Source organism: Lonchura striata, chromosome 1A, assembly GCF_050655825.1.
Source record: "Lonchura striata isolate lonStrDom1 chromosome 1A, ASM5065582v1, whole genome shotgun sequence".
In the NCBI taxonomy this organism is placed as follows: domain Eukaryota; kingdom Metazoa; phylum Chordata; class Aves; order Passeriformes; family Estrildidae; genus Lonchura; species Lonchura striata.
Window position 1 is genome coordinate 15,334,830 of NC_140741.1, and position 22,562 is coordinate 15,357,391.

Consider the following 22,562-nt stretch of genomic DNA (forward strand, 5'->3'; position numbering starts at 1 on the left):
CTCCGAGAGGGTGTGCTTCGAAATAGGAAATTACAAGAAAGATGTGAGATCCAATGTGTGTTGGAAACAGGAGAGATTAAAATAGCATCAAAACCACCTCAGCCTCTGTAGCCAGAGTGCTCAGGGCAAGAGCAGGCGAGGGAGGGGAACTGCAGTTCTTTGCAGTGCAGTCTGGATTTTATTACTTGCAATGTGAGATCACAAGGGGGAATGTCTGCTTCTGATGGACAGATATGTTGCAACTCATTCTGAAGATGCCTGTTCATAAATTTTTCAGCCTGCTAACAGCTTTGAAGATAGGACTGTAACTCTGAGACTGTGATTCATCTATCTAGCTCCTGCTTATTGGATGGTCTGTTGGTTTTTCTGTCCTTCCACAATTCTTCTGAAGATGGTGCTGTTAATTATAATTTTTGAATTTTAACACTCGCTGCTCTGTACTGTAATATTATTTGCTGGCTACTGAAGCCACTTTCTAATAATTCTGAGGTGCCGCAACCACAGGTGTTTCAATTTGGCCCTCACTTTTAATAAACAATCATAGAACAAGGATTAAAGTCCTTGTCTTCCCTCTGTTTCCTTTGAAGTAATTCAGTTTCAGGACCTAGACTAAGAAACAAAATATAAAAAACCCCTGTGGTAGTGGCAAGAAAATTATCTTAGAAATGTTCTTATGTTTTTGAGGATTTTAAAACTACTTAATTACACTTCCACTTTTTGAACCCCTATGAGAAGAGGTCTTAGAATTGAGCTCTCGAGATTTTCACGCAGCTGTCCCTCCAGAGTACTAAGATCCGTCTGTGGATCATAGCCATTCTGTGGAAAAATCATTTTGTATTGTAGTGATAGGGTCTTCAGGAGGAAACAATTACAAAGCTGCCTGATAGTCTTTAAAAGGGATTGGTGAGGTTTTCATCAATGTTTCTAATAAGCATTCAAGCATTAGAATTTTTTTTTTTCAACGTTTGTTTTGGTACTCGGATTGTTTTTGAGTTAATTGAAAAAAATGCTGGAGTAGTAACAGAACTGCAAAAGAATTAGTTCTTAGGTGCTTTCAGTCTGCTGCTTATGTGGACTTGTCCTGCCACTTCTCACATCCTGTTTGCTGGTAGTTGGACAGGAGGCTCTTATTCTGAAAATAAATATGACTGCTCTGTTAGACATCTGTTCAGAGGTCTGTGTCCTGTCTCTGCCTGTGAAAAAGGGGGCTTGTGTGGCCTTTGTTATCTCAAGGCTGGGGGCTGACGCTTTCTAGCAAGCGCAAACCTGTGTACTTGTTAAAGTACTATTTAGTGGATTTCAGACTAAAACCAGGTCCAAGTGTCTATTATCGTTATGATACTGTCTTTAGCTTAATTAAAATGGTTTTACTGGGATGTTGTTTGGGGTTGTGTGGCAGGGCAAGGAATTTAAACAGAAATACGGAATATATTAAATCCACTTACCCACTCTTATCCCCACAGAAATGTATTTGTTGCCAGTGAAAGAAGGGATGCAGTACCAGGGCAGCTTTTGTGACAAACTGTTTTCCTTTGAATTCCAGCTTCCATAGCTTTTTTGTGTGTGCATACTGGCTGAACACATTGAGTGTGTTTCATTCAGAGCCATTTCTGCTAAAAATGTTTTCAGATACCTTTTTGGCTAAGGGAACTTGTTCAAGGTTAAGCATGATCAATACTTGGTAGTTTTTGCATATGAGGTACAGAATATCAGATGATTTCACTGTATGGATACATTATTTGAATATTTTGAATGCTTTTTGGTGTTTTTTTTTTTTTTTAATTAAGTGCTTTAGTTCACCATTAAACTGAATTTTGAACTGCATGTAAAATTTTTCAGTAGGACAAAGTAGGAGGTAAATTGAAAACAAAGAAGCCTGTTTACAGGTTGTGATGACCCATTTAAGGCAGGCCCCTTGGACCATGGCATGCACAGGAATTATAGTTTGTCTTCAAGAAATTCCTTCCAGTGTTCCTGTTCAAACAATTGAAATGAAATGGCATCAGACCAAGGACAGACAGTATGTGACTAAAGCACAATGTAATGAGAAACAGACTTTTTGGATAAGCTGTAGCATTTTGAATAGCTGATTCATAGATAACGTGTTGAGTATTTGAGGCCTTCTAGGTCCTGGTTAGTCTTCTGGCAGTGTGGGATATTCCCAGTAGTATTCTTTGGAAAAAAAATGCTTGGATTAATACAGGATAGCCTTGCCAGTGGGAATGCTATGTATGTAGTTCCCAAATTCCAAGGGAAAAGAAGTCTTAACTGCTTATCTTAAACTTCTTCTAGTGTTTTGGGGTTTTTTTGTTTGTTTGTTGTTTTTTTTTTAGCTGTGTGCTTTGTCTCCTTTTTGAGATTACTCTTGATACTTTGATCTCACCTGTTTGGCAACACTGAATTTTAGTTGCTAATGGCTTTTCTTGATGGTCAATCCAAGACTTCAAGGGTTTGTGTGGATTTGTTTTTCTTTGCCTTTCATCCTCTGTAAAAATAGTACTTCTGTGTCCAAGTTGTGCATGTTATTACTTTGATTTAGAATACAGCAAAACCCTGGTTATTTTTAAGTATTGTATCCTGTATTTCACTAGATAATAGGAGCTGAGTGGTCCCTTCAACTGCATTTCAATTGCACCATGTTTTCTCTTATATTTTAATGTATTTTAAAATCATTCAGGATTGAATTGCAAAGCCAGTTAAGCTTCTGGGTGCAGAGTATGCTTCATCATGCCAATTTTCTTAGTTGTTCGTCCTACCACTGTTTACAATGTGTTTTCTCTCTCCTGACTCAACTCTACTTAAATTCCTTGCTCTGTGAAAGATAATAGGCGTATTTTTAAATTTACATATCAGTAAATTAAAATATTAGGGATTCATTTGGTACTGTCTGAAATATTTGTGACTTTGTGAGTAATGTTTTGGATGCAGATCATCTATGGTGTTAGCCAAGACAGATGTACAGTGTGCTGATGGAATAAGTGTCTCTGATGTATATGGTATAATTATGGAAGTCTATAGTAAACATGCAAGTGGTGCAAGAAACTGATTTCATAAGTCAACCTTTTGGGTAAGCATGGAAGAATTATTAATGCTTCCCTTTATTAATGCTTCCCTTTATGAGGTGAAGATGGGCATTCTGTAGATCACAGGAAACTTAACACCAGTTATGCTTAAAAAATTTTGAAAGTGCTTCTCCAGTGTGTTTTAGGACTTCTGTGTTTTTGAAATGCTTGTACTAATACTACTGGTATTTATGGAAAGTATTTCTGAGTTCTCATGTAGAACACAAATTTTGGTCACCCCTTAAGAGTCATTGTTTCTCTTTAGCCTTTCCCTACAGGAGATGTATTTTTGATTTCTTTTGTCTTGCAAGAACATGCAGAACACCCAGCAACTTTTTGTTTGTGGATTTTTCATGTATCCCTGAAGGATCTCTGAGTCAGAGATCTGTCTCTGAATGAGAGATGTCTGGCATGGAGTTCTCTAGTGATTGTTGTAAGGATTTTCTCTTGGTTGCCAGTACTTGGCCTACACTTCATATGTCATCTTGTCATAACTGATAGTAATCCACAGTTTTGTAAATTAAATGAAGTACTTTTTTTGGATGTGTTTGCAAGAAAAGGAGGGAAGCTGGGAAGAATAATTGCTGTAGGGTAACCAGGCTGCAAACACAATGTGTATACCAGTGTTAAAGTCAATGTGTACTGTAGGCTGATGTGAGTTTATTTTACAACTGGAGGAGTGTTGGGGGGCAGGGTGGCTGATCCAATACTTGTCTCTAGGCTTTATGCTGAGATTTTTGCAAGGGAGCTGCTCAGAGGCACAAGAACGTTTCTAGTTCTTCTGAACCCTTAGTGTGCTCACTCTTAGTGAACCCTTGCAGTCATCTTGAAACTCCTGTGTGTTTTCCAGCCAGCATATTGATGCAACTTTCCAGTGTGCTGAAAAGTGGCTATAGGTACCTTTTCCTGTTTGCCATTAACTTTGTAAAGAATATGAGATGAAGAATTGTAATATATCTTTGATTTTCTAAATGGGTTTGCCTTTATCAGAAGCAGTTAAGGGTTTGCCCTAAGGTTCTAGATATGCAGCTACTCATAAAAGGACTCTGAGCCATACAGAAGTACATGAAACAAAAACCTACAATTGCACTTCTAATGCATTGAATTAATAAATCTGCAAGGTCACCAGAATGAGTTGTGGAGAAGGCTTTTTTTCCTGAAGTATTGTTACCCATGAGTGGAGAACTGGGTTTTCATAGTAAAATAAAACGGGGCTGATTTGCTGTACCTTACTTCTCACTGGCAAAACCATGAGTTCCATGTAAAATGTGAACTGATGCAGACTTTGAAACTTTTAATGAGGCATCTGAGCCAAGTGACATGATGGTCCAGCTGGTTAATAGCTCATCAAGGATTCAGTTCAGCCAATACTTCAATTCTCTGTTAAGCTGTATGTAATAACCATAGTCCTTTTTGAGAACTGCTATCAGAAAGCAAACTTATCAATTTATCTTCCATGGATCAAATAACAATTTAAAAGTGAAAATAACTAGATGAGATCCCTGTTCTTTTCCTTTTTATTTTTGTGTGGCCAAGCATTTTGATTACTGTCTCTTAATGTTCAGCCTTTCAGGATGGATAAATTGAGTAAATTTATTAGCCATCTTCCCCCCTCCCCAAGACTTCTACGTAAGGAAACACCAATGCTGCCTAGAGCAACCCTAGAATAGAAATGACTGAAGCCTAAACAGTTGCTTGCCATTCTTAGTCCAGACTCTTGAGGACCTGGAACATTCCAGAGGAGGTCATGTCTAAGCTTTAGGTTTCATATCTACTGTTTAAATATTTTTTTGCTTTCTGATTTTTTGGAGAGCAAATGAAAATATGTAATTGATTTGGTAAAATATGAGAATGGTTTTTAATGTACACTGATTAGATGATGTACAGCTCAGTCATTGTTTTCTTTAGATATGGGGTATTTGGATCAGGTTTGAGTTCAGCCAACTTGCTTTGCCTAAGGATTTGGCTGCTGATGTGAGAGACTGGGGAGAAGAGTAGTACAGATGTGTATTAATGTGTATATTCACACATAACACAGCTCTGGAAAGCAAGCATTCAATAGAGAGTTTGTTTGTACAAATTATTAATGCTTCTTAAAGTTTTAGCCATAACCTAAAAATCTACACTGGCTGAATTTTTTGGAAGCTGTGTGTTTGTACCTCTTTGGTGAGCACTTGGCCATGAGCCTTCCATCTAATATTGCAAATTCAAATTCCATCATGCTTCCATCTAATATTGCAAATGGTATCCAAGTGCAGTATCTCAGCAGTGTGGTCACCTTTGGCACTGCTGAAAATAAAAATTCTCACACTGCTACTGTAACAAAAGATAAACTTTGTTATTGGGAAAAGTACTTTCAAGACTTGGTGACCTTATATAAAGAAGAAACATTCTCATCTACTGTTAGTGTTTTTCTGCTGTTTGTTTGTGATGGAGATTGTATTTGCAGGCCGAGACATCAGTTCTGATGCCTTTTCTGTTCCCAGGAGACTTCTGCTGAGGATGTCTCTTCAAGTGCAGGTTAAAAGTCCATGACATTACTGCCACCAGGTGTCTTAGACGCTGCTACTGCTACTGGAGGCACAGGGGCTACTGCAAATGTAAAAGCAGGAAAGTGAGCACATCACAGGAACAGAATTCTTGGTGTTCTGCCCCCTTGCTCTGTGGTGGTGAGTCAGAGCTTCATCAAATCAGAGACAATAGCAGGATAAAATGGGGAGTGGTGCTGGAATCTTTTGGTCACAAATGTGGGCTGTAGTTTGCAGATATTTCCCCTTCTGTGTTGAGACAAAGACGAAGTACAAGTTCTTTCAGGATATGTATAATTGACTTACTCAGACTAAATGGTGACTGATGAAAACTTCTGTCCTTCTTTTGTTTGATCATTTAGAGTTTAATTTCCCTCCCTTCCCTCCTCCTCCATCAGTTATATATAATTTGTTTCTTAATTTCTAACTTTTGAGTAGCATAAGTAAAGCTGTGTACATTTGCTGTATCATTTAACTGTAACAATTCTAACGGAAAGGACAAGAAGCACTTGTATTTTTTGTGTTTTTAACAAATTAACTTCAGCTTCCAATGAATTTTCTATTTAGCTACTATTGTAGTGCATGAAATGCCAGAAATTAAAACACAGAAGAGAGTAATCAAATCAATTACCCATTTCCCTTTGCCTTCCACACAGCCAGTGGTGAAAAAGGCAGGTGCTTTTCACCAGGAAACTGACAAGCAATGGGGTAATCCCTCAGTGTTTTGCTTAGGTTGACTGCTTGTGTACTTTCCTGAAACTTAAAGCATTTTTAATACCTTGTGTAAGAGGAAACCTGCAGCAAGTATTTACCTTTAATCAGGAACCTTAAAACATGTAACTGTTTCAAGCCTGTTCTTTTCTGTTGTGCTAGATAGGTAACACTGAAGTACAAAATACATATCTTAAAGTTATTTGCATGCGTCATGAAGATTGTCTGTAGCTTATATAAAATTGATTCTTCTTGTGGAGACTTGCCAAGGAGCAAGGTGAAATCATTCTTTCAATAAGCATTAACTTGGCCTTGCATAGTATTTTGCTACCTGTCAGAAGCTTTGTCTTCTATCTTTAAACTAAGGTGAGCAGGAAAGTGGCTAGAAAGCTCTGGGCCTGAAGAAGAGCAGTGAGGTGCTGGAGCATGTCAGATGAAGGCAGCAAAGCTGGCAGTGGGTCCACAGCACAAGACTTATGAGGAGTGGCTGGGGGAGCTGGCGTTTTTTAGCCTGGATACATACTCTTGGAACAGCAGCTGTTCAGCTGTGTTTAATCAGTTTTTTGTGTTCAGTGGTTTGTAGAAAGTGGAGTCATGGAAGGATCTGTGCAGATCTTTGATCTATTTTTTTGTATGTTGCTGTACAGGGATGCATTTTGAACAGTCTCTCTCTTCCCTTTTATCTCTCTACCTAGTCTTTAATGCTGGAAAGTATTAAGTGGTTTATGTGATGATGCAGAAAAGTAGATGCGGTGCTTGTGCACTGAAACTTCCATTTGTAAGCACCAACTGTGGAGTGCTGGGTGATTTTTAAGCTCAGTGGGCTCTTTGTTGATATTTTGTTAATCTAACTCAATGGTTACTGTGCTCTTTTTTCCTCTTAGCTGCTAAATTTTTTCTGGATGAGAACATTGCAGCCCACAAAGCCTCCGTTCCATTAACAGTGCTGAATATCAGAACACAATCTTGCTAGCTTCTCCTCTGATGACCCCTCATTAACCTTGCTTAAAGGCTTGCAAAGTCTTTCTCATATGCTGCAGAAATGCACACAGAAGAACATTTGTCTGTTTGGTATGGTACTTCTTCCTCCAAATAATAGGCTGCTGGAAGCTGCAGTGTCTTCACTCAGATTTTCAGACGTTTGAATGCCTGACAAAATGCTGCTCAGTGTAACCTTAGCAAGAGAGAGATAATTCACCTTGCTTTTGATTCAAACTATCTATAATTCAACAGCACTTTGAAGTCTCTCATGGCTGTACATTTACAGATCACATGACTTGAAGACAGTTCATTGCTACTAATTTTTCTAATTTTTTTCATACTGTTGCCGTAATCTAGTTAACTCTCCCTGCAAAACAACCCACTAACTGTCCCTGCACTGTAGCTGTGTATCATTTCTGAATCTAATGGTATGATATGCAGAAAGCTAGTAAAACCTGTTTGTAGTATATGAAGTGTCCAGTCTCTCTGTTTCCTCTTTACTGCTTGTCTTCCTAATATTTGTGAAAGATGGAAGAGCTCTAAATTGTGTAGCAGCTCATCTACTGAGTATTAAAAAAAAAAAAGAAAAAACCAAAACCCAAACAGTTTAAAGCTGACCTATATCACTTATGAGTCTACTTATTTGTAGGTGGAGATCATAGGAAGTTTTCTGAGTCTGGTTTGTTCTGCTGTGCATGAAGGTTCCTCAGCACTTCAGGGATGTCTATTGTCCTTGATGTTAAGGAAGTGAAGATCACCTTGGAGGATGTATAGCAGGAGTTGGCAGGTGTAGTTCCTTTCATGTAGTGTGTTTCTCTTGGTGGCCACTTGGTTGTGTTTGAGGGTGAGGTGCACTGTGCCACCAATGCAAAACTGTGTCTATTTAATGCAAGCTGAATTGTCTCAGACTTTAGCTCAGGCCTTTTGGTGTTGGCCAGTGAAAACAGTGGGAGCCTTGCTTGAGCTGGCTGAAGAGACTCAAGTGATATGAGCAGAGTGCAGTGCCTTGATGAGGAGGCTCCCTGGCTGCCTCCGCAGGACTGCACCCTGTGACTGCTCTGGGCACTGGGATGTGTTCTGTAGATATGTGATTTCTTGTCCTGATGTGAACAGGACAGAATTCAGAAGGACTGTGGACTGATAGAAAGGAAAACACATGGGAAATTACTCAGTAGGCTCAGTGACTATGGGAATCTCCCATAGTCTTTAATTTAATTTAGGTGAAATTTAACTTAGTGCCAGAAATGTATTTTTTTTTTCCTTATTAAGGATGGTGAGTAGATAGTTTCTTGGCTGAAATAAATCACCAAAGGGCTATAGGCATTTTTTGCTTATGAGTTTTGTTTGTTGTGGCTTGGTACAATAGCTAATCTTTGGGGGGGGGGGGTCGGGGGGGAAGGCAGTTGTTTTGGGTTGGTTTGTTTTTCATTTATATAAGCCATGTAGGTACAGGGGTAGAAAGAGGGTAGTAACAATGCTGCGTGTAATTCATGCTGCTGTATGTTAAGGAAATCAGTGGAAGAGTAAACCTGTACCTGGTTTATCATGAATGCCCAAGATCCCTGTTTTACTTGGAAAAATGTAAACACCTCTGATAGCTCTTTCCTGACCAAATCTGATGGGAAGGACCTGGATAAGTGGAAACAGCCAAGAAAAAGCTTACTGAATCACTCTGAGCTGAACAATTGTTTCATTTGCTGCTTGTCTCCTTTCAGGCCCCTGGCACTGCAGAATCACGTGCTGGGATGCCTTGCTGTGTGTCCTGGCTTGTCAAAACAATTTAATGTAGGTGGAAAGGAATGAATGAAATGAGCAGAGTAGGCTTGATGCATCTGTTTCAGTTTGTTCAAAGGGCAGCCCAGTGATTGGGATGTGACACTTAGGCCCTCGAGGGAAGCTATCAGTTCAGGAAGAACAATGCTGTCCATTTTATAGGTAGTTAAATCTACTTTAGGAAGCAAGCTCTCCTATAGTTTGACAGCTTCGTATATTTTTAAAAATATTTGGGCTATATCTGCTCAGCATGTGCCAGCTGAGCTACTACAAGAATGTGATTTGCTAACTTCTAGATTTAGGACTTTGTCTTGTCTGCCTAAGACTGCTTATGGTAAAAAAAGACCAAGAAAGGAGAGAGTATGTCCATTTAAAATTTTATTAGTGGGAAATCAAAAATTATTTGGTCTTTGAAGGATAGGATATCAAGCTGTATATTACTAACTGGTCTTAAAGTGCTGGCTTCTTTATAAAATTTGTAAAGTTTCCTAGGCTTACAGAAAAATACTTGTGAGTCTTTATACTAGGTTTTGTTTTTGGCTGTTTGATTTAAAAAAAAAAAAAGAAAAATCAACAAAAACTTTAAAATTGTCTAACTGATCTTGTACTTGGTGGAACTAGAATGTTAATCTGTGAAACCTATATTTCTGCTTTCAAATGAAAACAAAAATAAGTGTGGAAATGATCCATCTATGTGCATATTTAGACTGTGAGTTATAGGAAAAAGGCAGCAGGAGATAAAGCTGCTGATCTGATCCACACTTACAATAATTTAATGAAAAGGAGGGCATATTTTGAGTGATAGGCCACAGATTTCATTACATCTTTAGAAGTGGAGATACAGCTGAGGGTCCTGCAAGTCTGCAGACTCCTGCTCAGAGTCCACGACAGATTCTGAATACTGCCCCTGGTAGCTGCCTTGTTGGGAAGGCACATCTGGGCTTGAGTCTTTTGGAGTATGCAGTTATAGCTGAGGATAGTGGGAACTGTTCCCTTCCCAAAGTCTTGCAAAGCACTCTTTTTAAATTCTCACCAAGTGATGATGGTTTTTTCTCTCTGCCACACCTATGCTGTACAGCAACTTTCTGGATTCCATGTGATACCAAGATACTCTCATTCCCCTGCTTTTCTTGGTAACATCTCAGCCTCCCAAATTTAATGCAGTGCTCTGTTTTACTTGCTTATTTCAATATTTTAGTAGCTGCAGCTGCTTAAGTTGCATTTTTGTACAAGAACAAGCATGAAGTGAAGTTGTCACTTTTGCCCATACTAACAGCTCAAAGGATGCCAAAATGCATTTGGGACTATTCTAGTCTGTGTGTATGCAGCCTGGGAGATCTTGCTGTCTAATATTTTTAATCCAGTTTTGAAAACAGACATGTCATTTTAAATTGTGTGTTGGCCTGCAGGCCAACTGTTTGCAAGTTGCATTAGAATGTAATTTGTACAGCTAAAACCAGTTCTTGTGTATACAGACTTTGTTGGTATAATTGTACAGGAGATCTAGTATTTTCTCAAATGTTAGAATTGTGGGTTCTTTTAAAGTATATTGACAGTCTTCTGTAGCCTAGCATTAGTATTCCTTTAGGAGAAGAATATAAAAACCTATTACAGATGAGGGTGTGGGTTGTGTGTCCAAGGAAATGAGGGTAGTAAAAGGTAGTATGCACTGCTGGGCTTAGGAAACAAGCGGCCTCTCTGTCTTTTTCTTCCAGCTCTGTTTAATGTTCCCTTTTGCTGCTGCAGTTATGTACTGAAGGGTGCAGGGTTTCCTTGGTTGCAAAAACATAGCTGTGTTCCTGGGTGAAAGTTTTTGGCCTGTGCTTTGTCCAAACTTGTCCCAGATCACTGGGGCACTGTGATTTTCAAAGCAGTGTTGTTTTACTTAGTCTATTGCATGGTCTTGGTGGGTTTTTAATACCAGCACTGAAGTGTTGAATGTTCATGCTGAACGGCACAGCTATGTTTGCAGGAGCATGATGCTGCCATGGATGTGACCAGAGAAAGGAATGAGTCCAAATGTGAGTGCCTCTTAGGAGTCTGTTAATTGATAAAAGTGATTAGCACTTGTTAATTTCTATCTGGGGAGAGTAGTACAGGGGCAGGGAAAACTGGAAAAAGCCCTTAAGGCAGACTGGGTTACATGGGTTAAAATGAGAATGAAATGAAATGCACTTGACTTGATGTTAAGTGTTGGTCTAAAACTGGGTTACAATATTTGTGGTAGATAACTTGTTAGTATGCACACAGTAAAGGAAGTATAATGTAAATGTGTATCAAAAACCTTGCGTTTGGACCAAAATGAATGTAGGTTTTCATATTGACTATTTAAAAGTGATAGAAAAGTAATTATTGCAGCCTTTTTTGTATAATGACCATATATAGTAGCTGAATTTACAGCTAAGTACACTGGCTTAGAAAAGTGAATTTGTATTGGTAGAGTGCAGAGGCTGAGAATACTGCTTTATTTTCCTGTAAGAATGATGATACTGTGATTGTGTTGTTTGAAGTACTGGTGCATGTGTATATGGTCAGGTGTACCTCTTGCTTTTCTGTCTCAGCAGTTTGAAGCAGTTAAGATCAAGGTTTGAAACAGAACTTGTGCTGCCTTGTTCATTATACTGAAAGGAAAGCTATTAGAGGGGTAAGACAGCTCAAATGAGAGTACTAATTACATATAAAAATTCCTGCAACACCTAAACAGACATGAATGCTTAATTGTTGATGAAGCATTTCTTCAAACGTTGTATCAAAACTTGTGCAGGTATGCTTATGAGAGAATAGGAAGAGGTGGTAATGCTGGTTTCTGCAGAGTGAAGTAGTTGTAGGATGGAGTGCTTTTTGATGTCTGTAGATTAAATTAGTCATACATAAGGATTTTGCATTTTCCTAAGAATTGTAAAGGTGAATGACATTCTAGACACCAATAGGAAACTGATCCCTGAGGTGATTTCAAACCTATTTTCAGACTTTTACCTGGGGAAATTTTATACTTCTGAAAATTGGAGCTTTGTCTGTAAAAAAAATTTGTCCATGTCTGAAGATACTCTGTGAACCTTTTAGAAAGTGTTGATGTCTTAGTGAATGTAGGATGGTTTCAATATTACATGGCTGAATTATATTGAGAAAACACATGACTTGTAAACAAAGGAAGAGGAATTACTGTCTGGAGCACAATGGTAGTATAAGTAAATCCTGCTTGTTTTTACTGCCTCCTTTTAGTAGAAAAGACAATGTGAAATCAAGTGACTTAAAATTATTACTCAGATCTGACAAATAGGTCTTTGGTTATTGTTAAATAACTTAGAAACTATCCTTCTGAAATTCTTGGCTATAAGTATATCCTAAAATACTTTGGTTTTTTAAGGCGAACTGCATATGGACCCAGTTTGTGTCAGTCAGTCTGACTGGTGTGAGCAGGGCATTGGTCATGCATTGGTAAACTGAGAACACTGCATGGCACAAGGATATGGCTTCTCTTTGAGATGTACTGCTCCTCCAGGAGCAGCTCTGAGTCTTGGTGATAGCTGATAGCCAGATGCAATACAACTGTATTGTCCAGGAATGCCGTTTTGTGTTCTGCCTCTGGACAAAAGATTGCTTTCTGTCTCTACTAGGAGCTACGTTTTTTGGTTTTGCTGACATGAGATTTCAGGAAACTTCTCAATCATGTAGTTCTGCATTTAATCAAAGAAAATCCAATTCATTCACTTGATGGTCTGCAGCTACAGGAACATACTATACGTTAACAGAGGTTTGATGCTTAATCCCATCTGTTAACCAGTGGTCTGGATAGACATCTAGGAATAATGAAAGGTTATGTACAACATGAAAGGGACATGCTTTAAATGATTTGATTTCATTCTCAGACACTGAAGTGTTCAAGACTTTCCACACCAAGTCAGGCTAAATTTATTAAGAGTAGTAAAGCAGGAGAAAGCAGAAAGAAGACTTACTCTACAGACATGCAGGTCTTAACCCTAAGACCAATAGAATTATAAAGAACAATATATTATAAAAAGACTGTAATAGAATGTGTTCAAAACAGAATATTTAAAGATAATTGCAAACCATATGGCATTTAAGACACATGATCCTTGTGCGTACCTAACTGTTTTCAAGTTGCTGCCTCTCAATAAGAAAATAAAGCAAAACTTTCTGATGCACCTTTTCTTTTTCATTAGGATCGGAAGCTGTCCAAGTCAGAGCGACAAAGATTTAAAGAGGAAGCTGGGATGCTGAAAGGGCTTCAGCATCCCAATATTGTCAGGTTCTATGATTCCTGGGAGTCTACAGTCAAAGGAAAAAAGTGTATTGTTCTTGTGACGGAACTCATGACGTCTGGAACATTAAAAACGTAAGTAAATTAAGACAAGTCACAGCGTTTCAGCTTCATTAGCACAACACTAGAGCACTAGAAGTAGGTGATATTTAGAGTGGATGAGAACAGAGCCCTTCTGCTGAGGGATAACCTACTGTAGGAACATTCTTGTTTAAGAGGAGCATTACTAGCATTGCAGGACATGATAGAATATCTTTTAAGTTAGCAAGCAAGCTTGTCAGTTCTTACTTGTGATGTCCCAGTAAGCACATGAACAAGATTTTTGGATTTTAAGAGCTCAGGAAGGCAATACTTAGTTTTCGCTTTTCAGAATTTCTTTGATTTTTTTTTTTTCCTCTGGCTGCTTTCCATTTAGGATGAGCTAGTTCATAAAGTTCAAAGCTCTAATTAATTCACCTATTTTGGGATGTTTTGTGTGTTACCACAATACCAATAACATGTAAAAAGAAAAAAATTTACCACCTGTTGGTATATCTGAAACGTGCTAAAGCTTCAGATAAAAATCCTGCAGCTTGGACCTGTGAGGCAGCCGAATGCACCTCGTGGTGTGCTGAAGGCCCAGTTGAAAGCAGAGCGCTGGAGCTGCAGCTGCTGTGAGGGTCTCTAGAACTGTGCAGGGCTCACGGGGCTCCGCTCTCCACCCCAGCTGAGAGCGTGTCCCAAGTGCCAGCCACCATCCCTCTGCTGGGGTAAAGCTGCCAGCTCTGGAATAAAGGGCTCTGCTCCTCTCTGGGAGCATGTCCCAAGTGCCAACCACCATCCCTCCACTGGGGTAAAGCTGCCAGCTATGGAATAAAGGGGTTCTACTCCTCTTGTCAAAGCACCAGCCACCATCCATCCCTGTGCTGGGGTAAAGCTGCCAGCTCTGGAATAAAGGGGCTCTGCATCCCTCACTTTGTTCAGCACCCATTTCACTCTTGGAGAGGCATTCACACCCTACATGTGTAAGCAGGCTGCGGGAGCTGGAAACAGTTTGCCTTCTCTTTGGCTGAAATAGCCTGTAAATGTCTTGTGTTTTTTATCATGCTTATTGATAACTACAAATGGACATTCTTAAGAAGAAAAATGGCTCTCTGAGAGTCTGGGCTGCAGTTACAGGGAAGTGTTTGTCTCTTGAAATAGTACTTGAATAGGATGGCTCAGGATACAGCAACATTCTTTAGGTGTATGTTAATGGAGACATTTCTCAGCTTGCTTAAGGTATTTCAGGTAAAATAATAGAGCTGCTGCTTCATGTGTTTTTTTTTTTTTTCAGATAAGTAGTAAGTTAATGGTTTTGCACCTCTGTACCAATGCCTTTAAATAAAGTGTACTTAATTTTCTGTGACATGTGTAGTGCTAAATTCATTTTTTCCCTCCCCTTTTTACTCTTTTATCCCTCTCATATATCTTAATATTTGGGTTGGCTTATGGTGTTATAAGCAAGATGATGAAGTAATAATAGACAATTATAAAGTAGGGTGTTGGTTGGAAGAAATACTCCAGATTTTCTGCCTATGGGATTATTTTGTATCTTGAAATAAGAAAATATTTTTATTTAATCCGGAGAAAAGTAATAGACTCTTTAATTGAAAATCTTTTAAACTGTAGAGTTCTGGCTAGGATTTTTCTCTACTCTTGTACAGTTGGTGTTATAATTGTAGTTTAGTTTATTCTAGTCCACTTTGCTTGAGATTTGAGGTTAATGTGTGGGCGATTTCAGATGTACCTTAATTACTTAATGTGCTTGTGGCGTTTTCCTAGATTTATATTTTACACTTGTGTTTGCATATATTTGACTATTACTTACATGTCTTTTTTCCAATATGTTTACCTTACCTGCATTTGATAAAAATGATGCCTTTCTTCTTTTGTACTTGGGACATAGACATTCTTGTCACTTGATGTAAAGAAGTGAACAGAATACAAGGATGATGATGTCTTAAAGGAAAATTTATCTCATGTTTCATTTTAATAAGGATTCTTCTCTCATATTTTAGTAAGGATTCCTACAGCTCCTTGAGCTCTGTGTAATTGCAATTACAGAAACTTAGACTGGAAACCTCCTGAGGTCTCTTCAAGCCCAGGTTATTCCATGATAGTGGGAAAAGTGAAAACATACTGGCTTGTCTATTTTAAGTGTATTTACATAGTAGGCTTGTCTATTTTTATATATTTATATGGGCTTCCATTTTAATTTTTTTTTTTTTGCATTAAGTGACATGTGACTTAATTCAGGTTAGTGTTATGCAACAGTGACAGCCACACTGCACAATGCTGGATGATGGTTGGATCTAGGTCCTTTAACAGTGAAAAGCTGGCAGCAGACTAGCATATTTGTAACCAAGAATGTAATTAGGGATTCCAGATGCTGAACTGAAGTGCCCCTACCATGTGATCTTTGGAACAGGCTCAAGAGATATGAATGAGGGTTTTGTCAATAGCAAGAATTCAAGTGGTAGCTGGTGTGATTCAGAACCTCCTTCAGTTTGTTTCCTTCCTTGACTTGGCTTTTTCCCCTGCCTTCCTTTACATTCTGAGACCTGATTTCCTCTGGAACTGGCTCAATTGCTTTTACAGACTTATTTTCACAGCAGGATCATTGCTAGCAACTTGATTTTCCAGATCTTATTTTGAACTGGAGAAATTAAAGTAGAAGTGATGAATACACTGCATTTCTGTGGTGAAGATGATTGAAGTGATTTCATCAGGACTGTATCTCCTAGTTAAGTGAACCTGCAGAAGAGATTGACCACTACCATTGAATAATTGAACACAACTTGCTTTTAGTTTTAATTTTGCAGTGGTTAGACTCTGTGCTGGTCACATAATTTACCAGCAGTCTTTCTGTAGTGTGAAACTGATCTTTATCTGAGACACTGACTGAGTAATATTGCCCGAACAAGAATAAAGTCCTTGCTCTACAGAGCATGCTAAGTCCTTTCTCTACATGTAGTCCAGCCTGTACTTTTTCAGAAGGAACAAAACACCTTGTCACTTCAAATTATGTTACCCAAATAGAGGTTGAGAGAAAACCCTGATGGAAAGCACTTGAAAACTGTCAGAGGTTATTCACCTTGTGGCATCTCTAACCTGCTGAAGTTAAGTAACAAAATAAGATCTTAAGTCTTAGGTCATGCTCATTGAAAAATAGTTTTGGTATGAAATTTGCCTCTTCTTACATGGGGTTTCAAGGAGTGACAAAGATAGAACAGCTAGCATTAGATTGCATTTTACCTGCAAAAGAATACAGACTTATGTATGAACTCTTTCAGCTCGGTTCTTTGACAGAGCCTTCTTAAAGATTTCTCTGCCCTCTTATCTGTCCATAGTTTTGAAGTAATGAGTAGTACCAGTTGGATTCAGGTGATCAAACCGTGTCCTGAACCAGGGAGGGGATCTCTAAAAATTTCTAATTTACTTGCTAACTCCACAGGTAAATTTGAAGCAGATTTAAAATGTAATGTGGAAACCTTGAACAGAGTGCATGACTGCTCTTGTAAACAAGGGACTAATGATGTCAGAGCTCTTGCAGTTTTCCACAGCTCTGTACTTTTTTGCTTATTAACATTTTGTATCTAGTGACCCACCTTCCCACCCAGTTATAATTAATCAAAGTAGAGATTGTGAGTGGTTGAGAAGTTAAATACGTAAAGAACTGTAATTAATGAGCCTTGAATTATTTGTCATTGAAGCAGTGCCTCAAAATTTACCAATCCAGCTAATTACTGTAGAATGATTTTCTATGTAGAGGAGTTTTCAGCTATGTACACCAAGCTTTCACATTTTTGTTTCATCATTATAATCTGCTGGCTAGAAGAATGGGGATAGGTTTTGTAGAGGGGAATCATCTTTAGCTCAGGTCAATCTTAAAATAGAAGTTGAAATTCATACATGTCCTTAATTACAGTTTCTTTGCTTAAAAAACTGCAAATGGTATAGTTTAATCTACTATTTGTTAGCAGAATCTGTTTAACCTATTGTTACTCCTTTCATTAGGTATTTGAAAAGATTTAAAGTGATGAAAATTAAAGTACTACGAAGCTGGTGCCGTCAGATACTGAAAGGCTTACAATTTCTGCACACACGTACTCCTCCCATCATTCATAGAGACTTAAAATGTGACAACATCTTCATTACTGGCCCCACTGGATCAGTCAAGATTGGAGACCTTGGTCTGGCAACCCTGAAACGAGCTTCTTTTGCCAAAAGTGTGATAGGTAAGCCTCTCCTGTTTTGGAGGCTGCTGAGCCAGTCTACCTCTTCGGAGACTTTAGTGTTTTAAGAACTTTCTTAAAAAACATGCTTACAAAGATACATGGTCAAAGCCTGAAAATACGTAGGCTTTGTCTCTTGGTTGCTGAGGTCATTCTGTGTTCCTAATGCAAAGGCATGTTGAAATAATGGTTGTGCTTTTGTTATATATATATATTAACATTAACTGTTTCAGGATATAGGGTTCTTGTCCCGCCCAACAATCTAGTGCAACATTGTTGATAAAACCACTCTTCACTACATATAAATCTTACCTTTGATGTGGTGCTGCTTCAAGAAATGTTCAAATGCATTTTGGTAAACAAACAACATTTTGATATTTAGTGTAGCATTAGTTCATATAGCCAAATTATTTTTTAATTGTCACCAGGACAATGTTGAATCTGTTGCAGCTTGTGAGTAATCAGAAACTGAGCTATACCAAAGAAAGTCAATATTATGTATATGTATTTAAATAATAACACAGACTGTGGTATAATTCCTTACTCAGGGAGTCTGTAGAATGTGGATTTTCGTGAGTTATGAGGGTGCATTGGGAAATACTGCTCTATTCTGGCTCTGTCCCTGTGTATCCATTCATAACCTTTTTCAGAAATTGATTTGGTGGAACTAGGGTAATCTTTCTTGTGAGTTCTTCAAAGAATTGGTTTTATCAGCTTTGTTTTTATAGTTGGGTCAATAGACTGCAGGGAATGACATTTCTTTCACTCTCAGTATTTAGAGCTTGCTAAAATTCAGCATTACTCAACAGTCCTGTGCCAGATTCCTAGCTGGGATCAATGGCGTATACATGTAAATTTTCTTGCAAGCTGTCGCTGAAATATTTCCTGCTTCTTAACCAGGTCAAAGTATTAATAGGGAAAAAAAGAATGGTGTTAAAAACCATAATTTCTTAAGCATATTTGTCATATCTTCAAATTTATCGCTGGAAAATTACCATCTGTTGCATAGTTATCTGTTAATGATTAGCCTTTGGATAAATGACTGCAATTACATTCTTTTTGGTTTAGCATGGAGAAAACAAGCAATGGACTGTAGAATGATCTGTAAATTGTCTGGAATCTGGTGTCTGCAGGAAATAATTCTGTGTTTAAATTTACAAAAAGCAAACTTGCATCTCTGGCTTAAAGTATATCTGATCGTACAATGATCATACAATATATATCATACAAATCATACAATATCTGATCATACCCTTTGTTTGCAGAGGGGATCTATGATGCTTCACTGGGCAATAATTTTCTGCACACTATTTAAATGGGACTTGTTGAATATCACGCTCTATGCTTGTAACTCAATCTCTCTGTATTTCTGAGTATTTTTGACTGTAGGATGTCCCTCACTAATGCCTGTATCTGCAGTAGGCCTATAAATATACTGCAGGTGGGAAGGTAAGTATATGAAGAAAAGGGCTCTGGTGAGTGGCCTTTGCAGAAAATTACCTTTTATCCTCTTTTCACAGAGATTTTTATTTGTAACAACAGAGCTTTTCATTGCAAGGCCTTACCTCATCCATTCTACTTCATTAAGTAGGTGGAGAGCACCAGGTCAGAGACTAGCTGTGGGCTCTTACCAGTACTACTTCTTTTGCAGCAGAGGGCAGTCAGGTAATTTATGAAACAAGGTTTAATGTGCCTCTTTTCTTACAGGGAGAAAAGGTAAGTGCTTTAACTGTCCTTGGTATTTGGTTTGCAGCCTATGGCTAGTCTACAGTGTTTCCCTCTTATCCCCTCCCCTCCTGTTTGATTTCAGGCTAATCCAGTCTGTTCTGATATTTGTATCAACTAACATACCTAAACAGGGAATTCCATCAGTTCTCACATGCCATTGTTATACCATAAAGGCCTTGCAATGGAAGACTCACAAAGTATATTGGTGCAACAGAGTCACTAAGGGTTTCCTCCCTCTTCTTTTTGCCTCCACTTTCTCTTGTCTCACAGGTTTGCCCAGCCGCTTGCCCCTGCGGTGAGTAACGCCAGCAGCCTCTGCTCGCTTTGAGACATTTAGAGTCTGAATCGTTCTTTTAATTTAAGGTACCCCAGAGTTCATGGCCCCCGAGATGTATGAGGAGAAATATGATGAGTCCGTTGATGTATATGCTTTTGGGATGTGTATGCTAGAGATGGCCACGTCTGAATATCCTTATTCCGAGTGCCAAAATGCTGCGCAGATCTACCGTCGAGTGACGAGTGTAAGTCCCTCCTCACTACTGAGTCTAAAGCTACTGCTGTTAGCAACAAAGGACTACAGCTGGGTAGCACCAGTGCTAAACTGAAAAAAAACCTGAAAAGAGATTATTCTGGGATGAGTGCAAAGTTACCGGATGGTTGAACTCGCTGAACATCCATCAGAAACTTGTAAAATATGTGAATGGAAATAAAATTTTGTATGTGTTCATCCTCTTCTTTCAGTATATAAGAAAAAATATGAAGAAACCAAACTAGAAAAAATAAATGCACTAGAATAGTAACAGCTTATTTTCTAAACCACTTGTAGGATGGTGGAAGTAGTTCTGTCTTTAAGAGGAGCTGGTAACTTAGTTCTCTTCAATACAGCTGGAAAACAGATTTGAGTGCTGGCTTAGCTGCTTGACAGTTACCTAGAGTGATTCTAATAGTTCATTGAATTCCTGTGTTTGGGGGCACTTATAATGATGAAGCTGAAATACTTGATAAATAGTAGGAAGCTATTCCACCCTGGTAAGTACTGGGCAAGTGTAGTGGTGGAGGTGGTGGTGGATTGTGGGAGAAAACAAATACGGCTGAGAAGGCAATCAAGAGATTAGAGCTGGCCCATCTGACCAGACTGAGGGCAACATGCAGGCCCTGAGTGCAGGAAGCAGAACTGCAGTGCTAGAAATTTGCAGTATGGTGTGGCTAGATTTTCTGTGATATCTGAGGTGGTGTTGTGATGACTTGTACCAAGACAGTGAAACAACCATGTTCAGCTTTGTGACCTAAGTATTCAGAAAGAATAGTGATGTGGCTGCTTGGGGAAGTGAAAACTCACATTGGATTTCTCAGAATATCTGTGCATGAGTGCAAAGGAGAAAAAAAAACCCCTTAGACTTACCTCTTTGTCCATAAAGAAATGAGTTCCTGTTATCTCCGAGAAGTTGCAGATTTAATAAACAACTTGCCTAGCATGGAAAAATCAAATGGTTTGTTCCTCTCTTGTTCCTGCCTCACTCTGCAAAAGGCAGATACAATTCCTGACTTAGAGTTGGAGAAGAGGCTTCATGTCAGAAGCAATGAATTTTCCGAAGAGAGGCTTGGTGAAATAAGACTATCCCTTTTTTTCAGGGAAATATTGGAGGGGAGGAAGGGGAGAAAAAAAGGCATAAGTGGTCACTTCAGTGTTTTGCACAACTGTTAGAATAACTTTTTATATGCATAGAGAGCTGGTTTTTTTGGGGTTTTTTTTGGGGTTTTTTTTTTGTGGTTTTTTTTTGTTTGTTTGTTTGGTTGTTTTTTTTTTTTTTTTTTTAGTTTTTTTTGAGTATTGGCAAACTTACCTGTAATTTTCTAAACAGAGTTTAAGAACTAGGTTAAAGTCTAGTTCTTACACTGTGTACAGCATAATCTGTCTTGGAAGTAGTTGGGATCAATGAAAGAAAGCTATGTATCTTACTAGAACAGTCTCAGTGGTACCTTTTACTGTGCTTATGGATGTGCCTTGGACAGAGCCAAAGCAGCAAAATTTGGATAGACATTACCTAATGTAACTGTCCCACCTGTTCCTTAAGGACACTGCTGGGAACTGGGATGTTGGTGAGGATCAGCTTTTGAGACAACCTCAGGGTTGTAAATCCCCAGGTCTTACAGACCCATCTTTTCTCTGGTCTTTGAAGTACGTAACTGGAAAGCTATGTAGGGATTTGTAGCAGAAAAAAATACCTAGAGACTTATCAGTGTTCCACTTACCACTTGTTTATTGTGTGTGGTCCTCCTTTCTCCCCATTGTTACTGGCTGATGGTGGAAATTCTAAGTGGATGAGAAACACTGGCAATTTTTTGCTCACCACCTCTTCACCACCTTCTCTTCTACTCTGCCGATGGTTCACAAATCAAGTTTATTGGTTGATATTTTTTTTTCCCCAACTATTTAATTTACTGCTTGAGAGCTCTTAAGATACACTTTGATATGAAATCCAGCAAATATTGTTTTATTTCAAAAGTAGCAAAGGACAGGAAGGTAAAGAAAATGAAATGTACATTTGCCATGAAAGTCTGTGTGCTTTGGTATTTTTGGGGTTGTTTATTTCAGTGTAGTTGCAAAGCAGTTTGTTCAAAACAAAACCAACCAGAAACAAAATGTGAATAATTTTCAAGGAAGGCTTTCAGTGAAGGCAAGACAATGTTACCTGGAAATAAAGCACAATCCTGTCTTAACTGGTAATTTAGGATTTGGTGTTCTAATATGTGGATAGAGATCTGTGTTATGAAGGTGAAATTAAAAACTACTGGCATTCTCTTTACCCCTCTGTGAAAGCTCTGTGAACCACTGTGAAAAAGAGCCAGGTAGTTTTAGATTTAGAAGATTTTATGGATTTTAGAAGTTTAGACTATGTGTGCAGTTGTGGGTGAGAGTTGAACCATTTGCCAAATTCAGTACTTGAAAGGACAGTGTGTGAACTATCAATGACAGAGTGGAGGCAGAAAACCCCCTCCTGCAAGAGTGACTGCAGCAGTACTTACCAACACATCTCTTCTAATGTATGTTGGAAAAGGTTTAGCATCTCCATTTCAACCCCTTCATTGCTACCTCCCTGGATATGTTTAGGGGATTTTTGAGGTAGCAGCTACATTCCTGCTGTGCCTTAAATTGAAAGGATTGTTTTATCTAGGTGGATACGGAGAGCAGAATGAAGGATAGTAGGAATGGTCTGCTATGAAAGTCATGAAAGGTCAT

At 38.6% G+C, this 22,562-nt stretch overlaps 1 protein-coding gene across 17 annotated transcripts in view; it reads left to right on the top strand.

Annotated features, from left to right (window-relative positions):
- Positions 1-22,562, top strand: part of WNK1 (WNK lysine deficient protein kinase 1) — a 98,957-nt gene that overhangs the window by 19,187 nt on the left and 57,208 nt on the right. For 16 of the 17 annotated variants that reach the window (XM_031507942.3, XM_085569019.1, XM_085569021.1 and 13 more), the window contains exons 2-4: positions 13,240-13,412; positions 17,376-17,596; positions 19,685-19,842. In XM_031507942.3, the coding sequence (XP_031363802.2) occupies positions 13,240-13,412; positions 17,376-17,596; positions 19,685-19,842 (552 nt within the window). Of the gene's footprint in view, positions 11,077-13,239; positions 13,413-17,375; positions 17,597-19,684; positions 19,843-22,562 lie in introns of all 17 variants that reach the window. The other variant, XM_085569031.1, reaches the window with a different exon arrangement.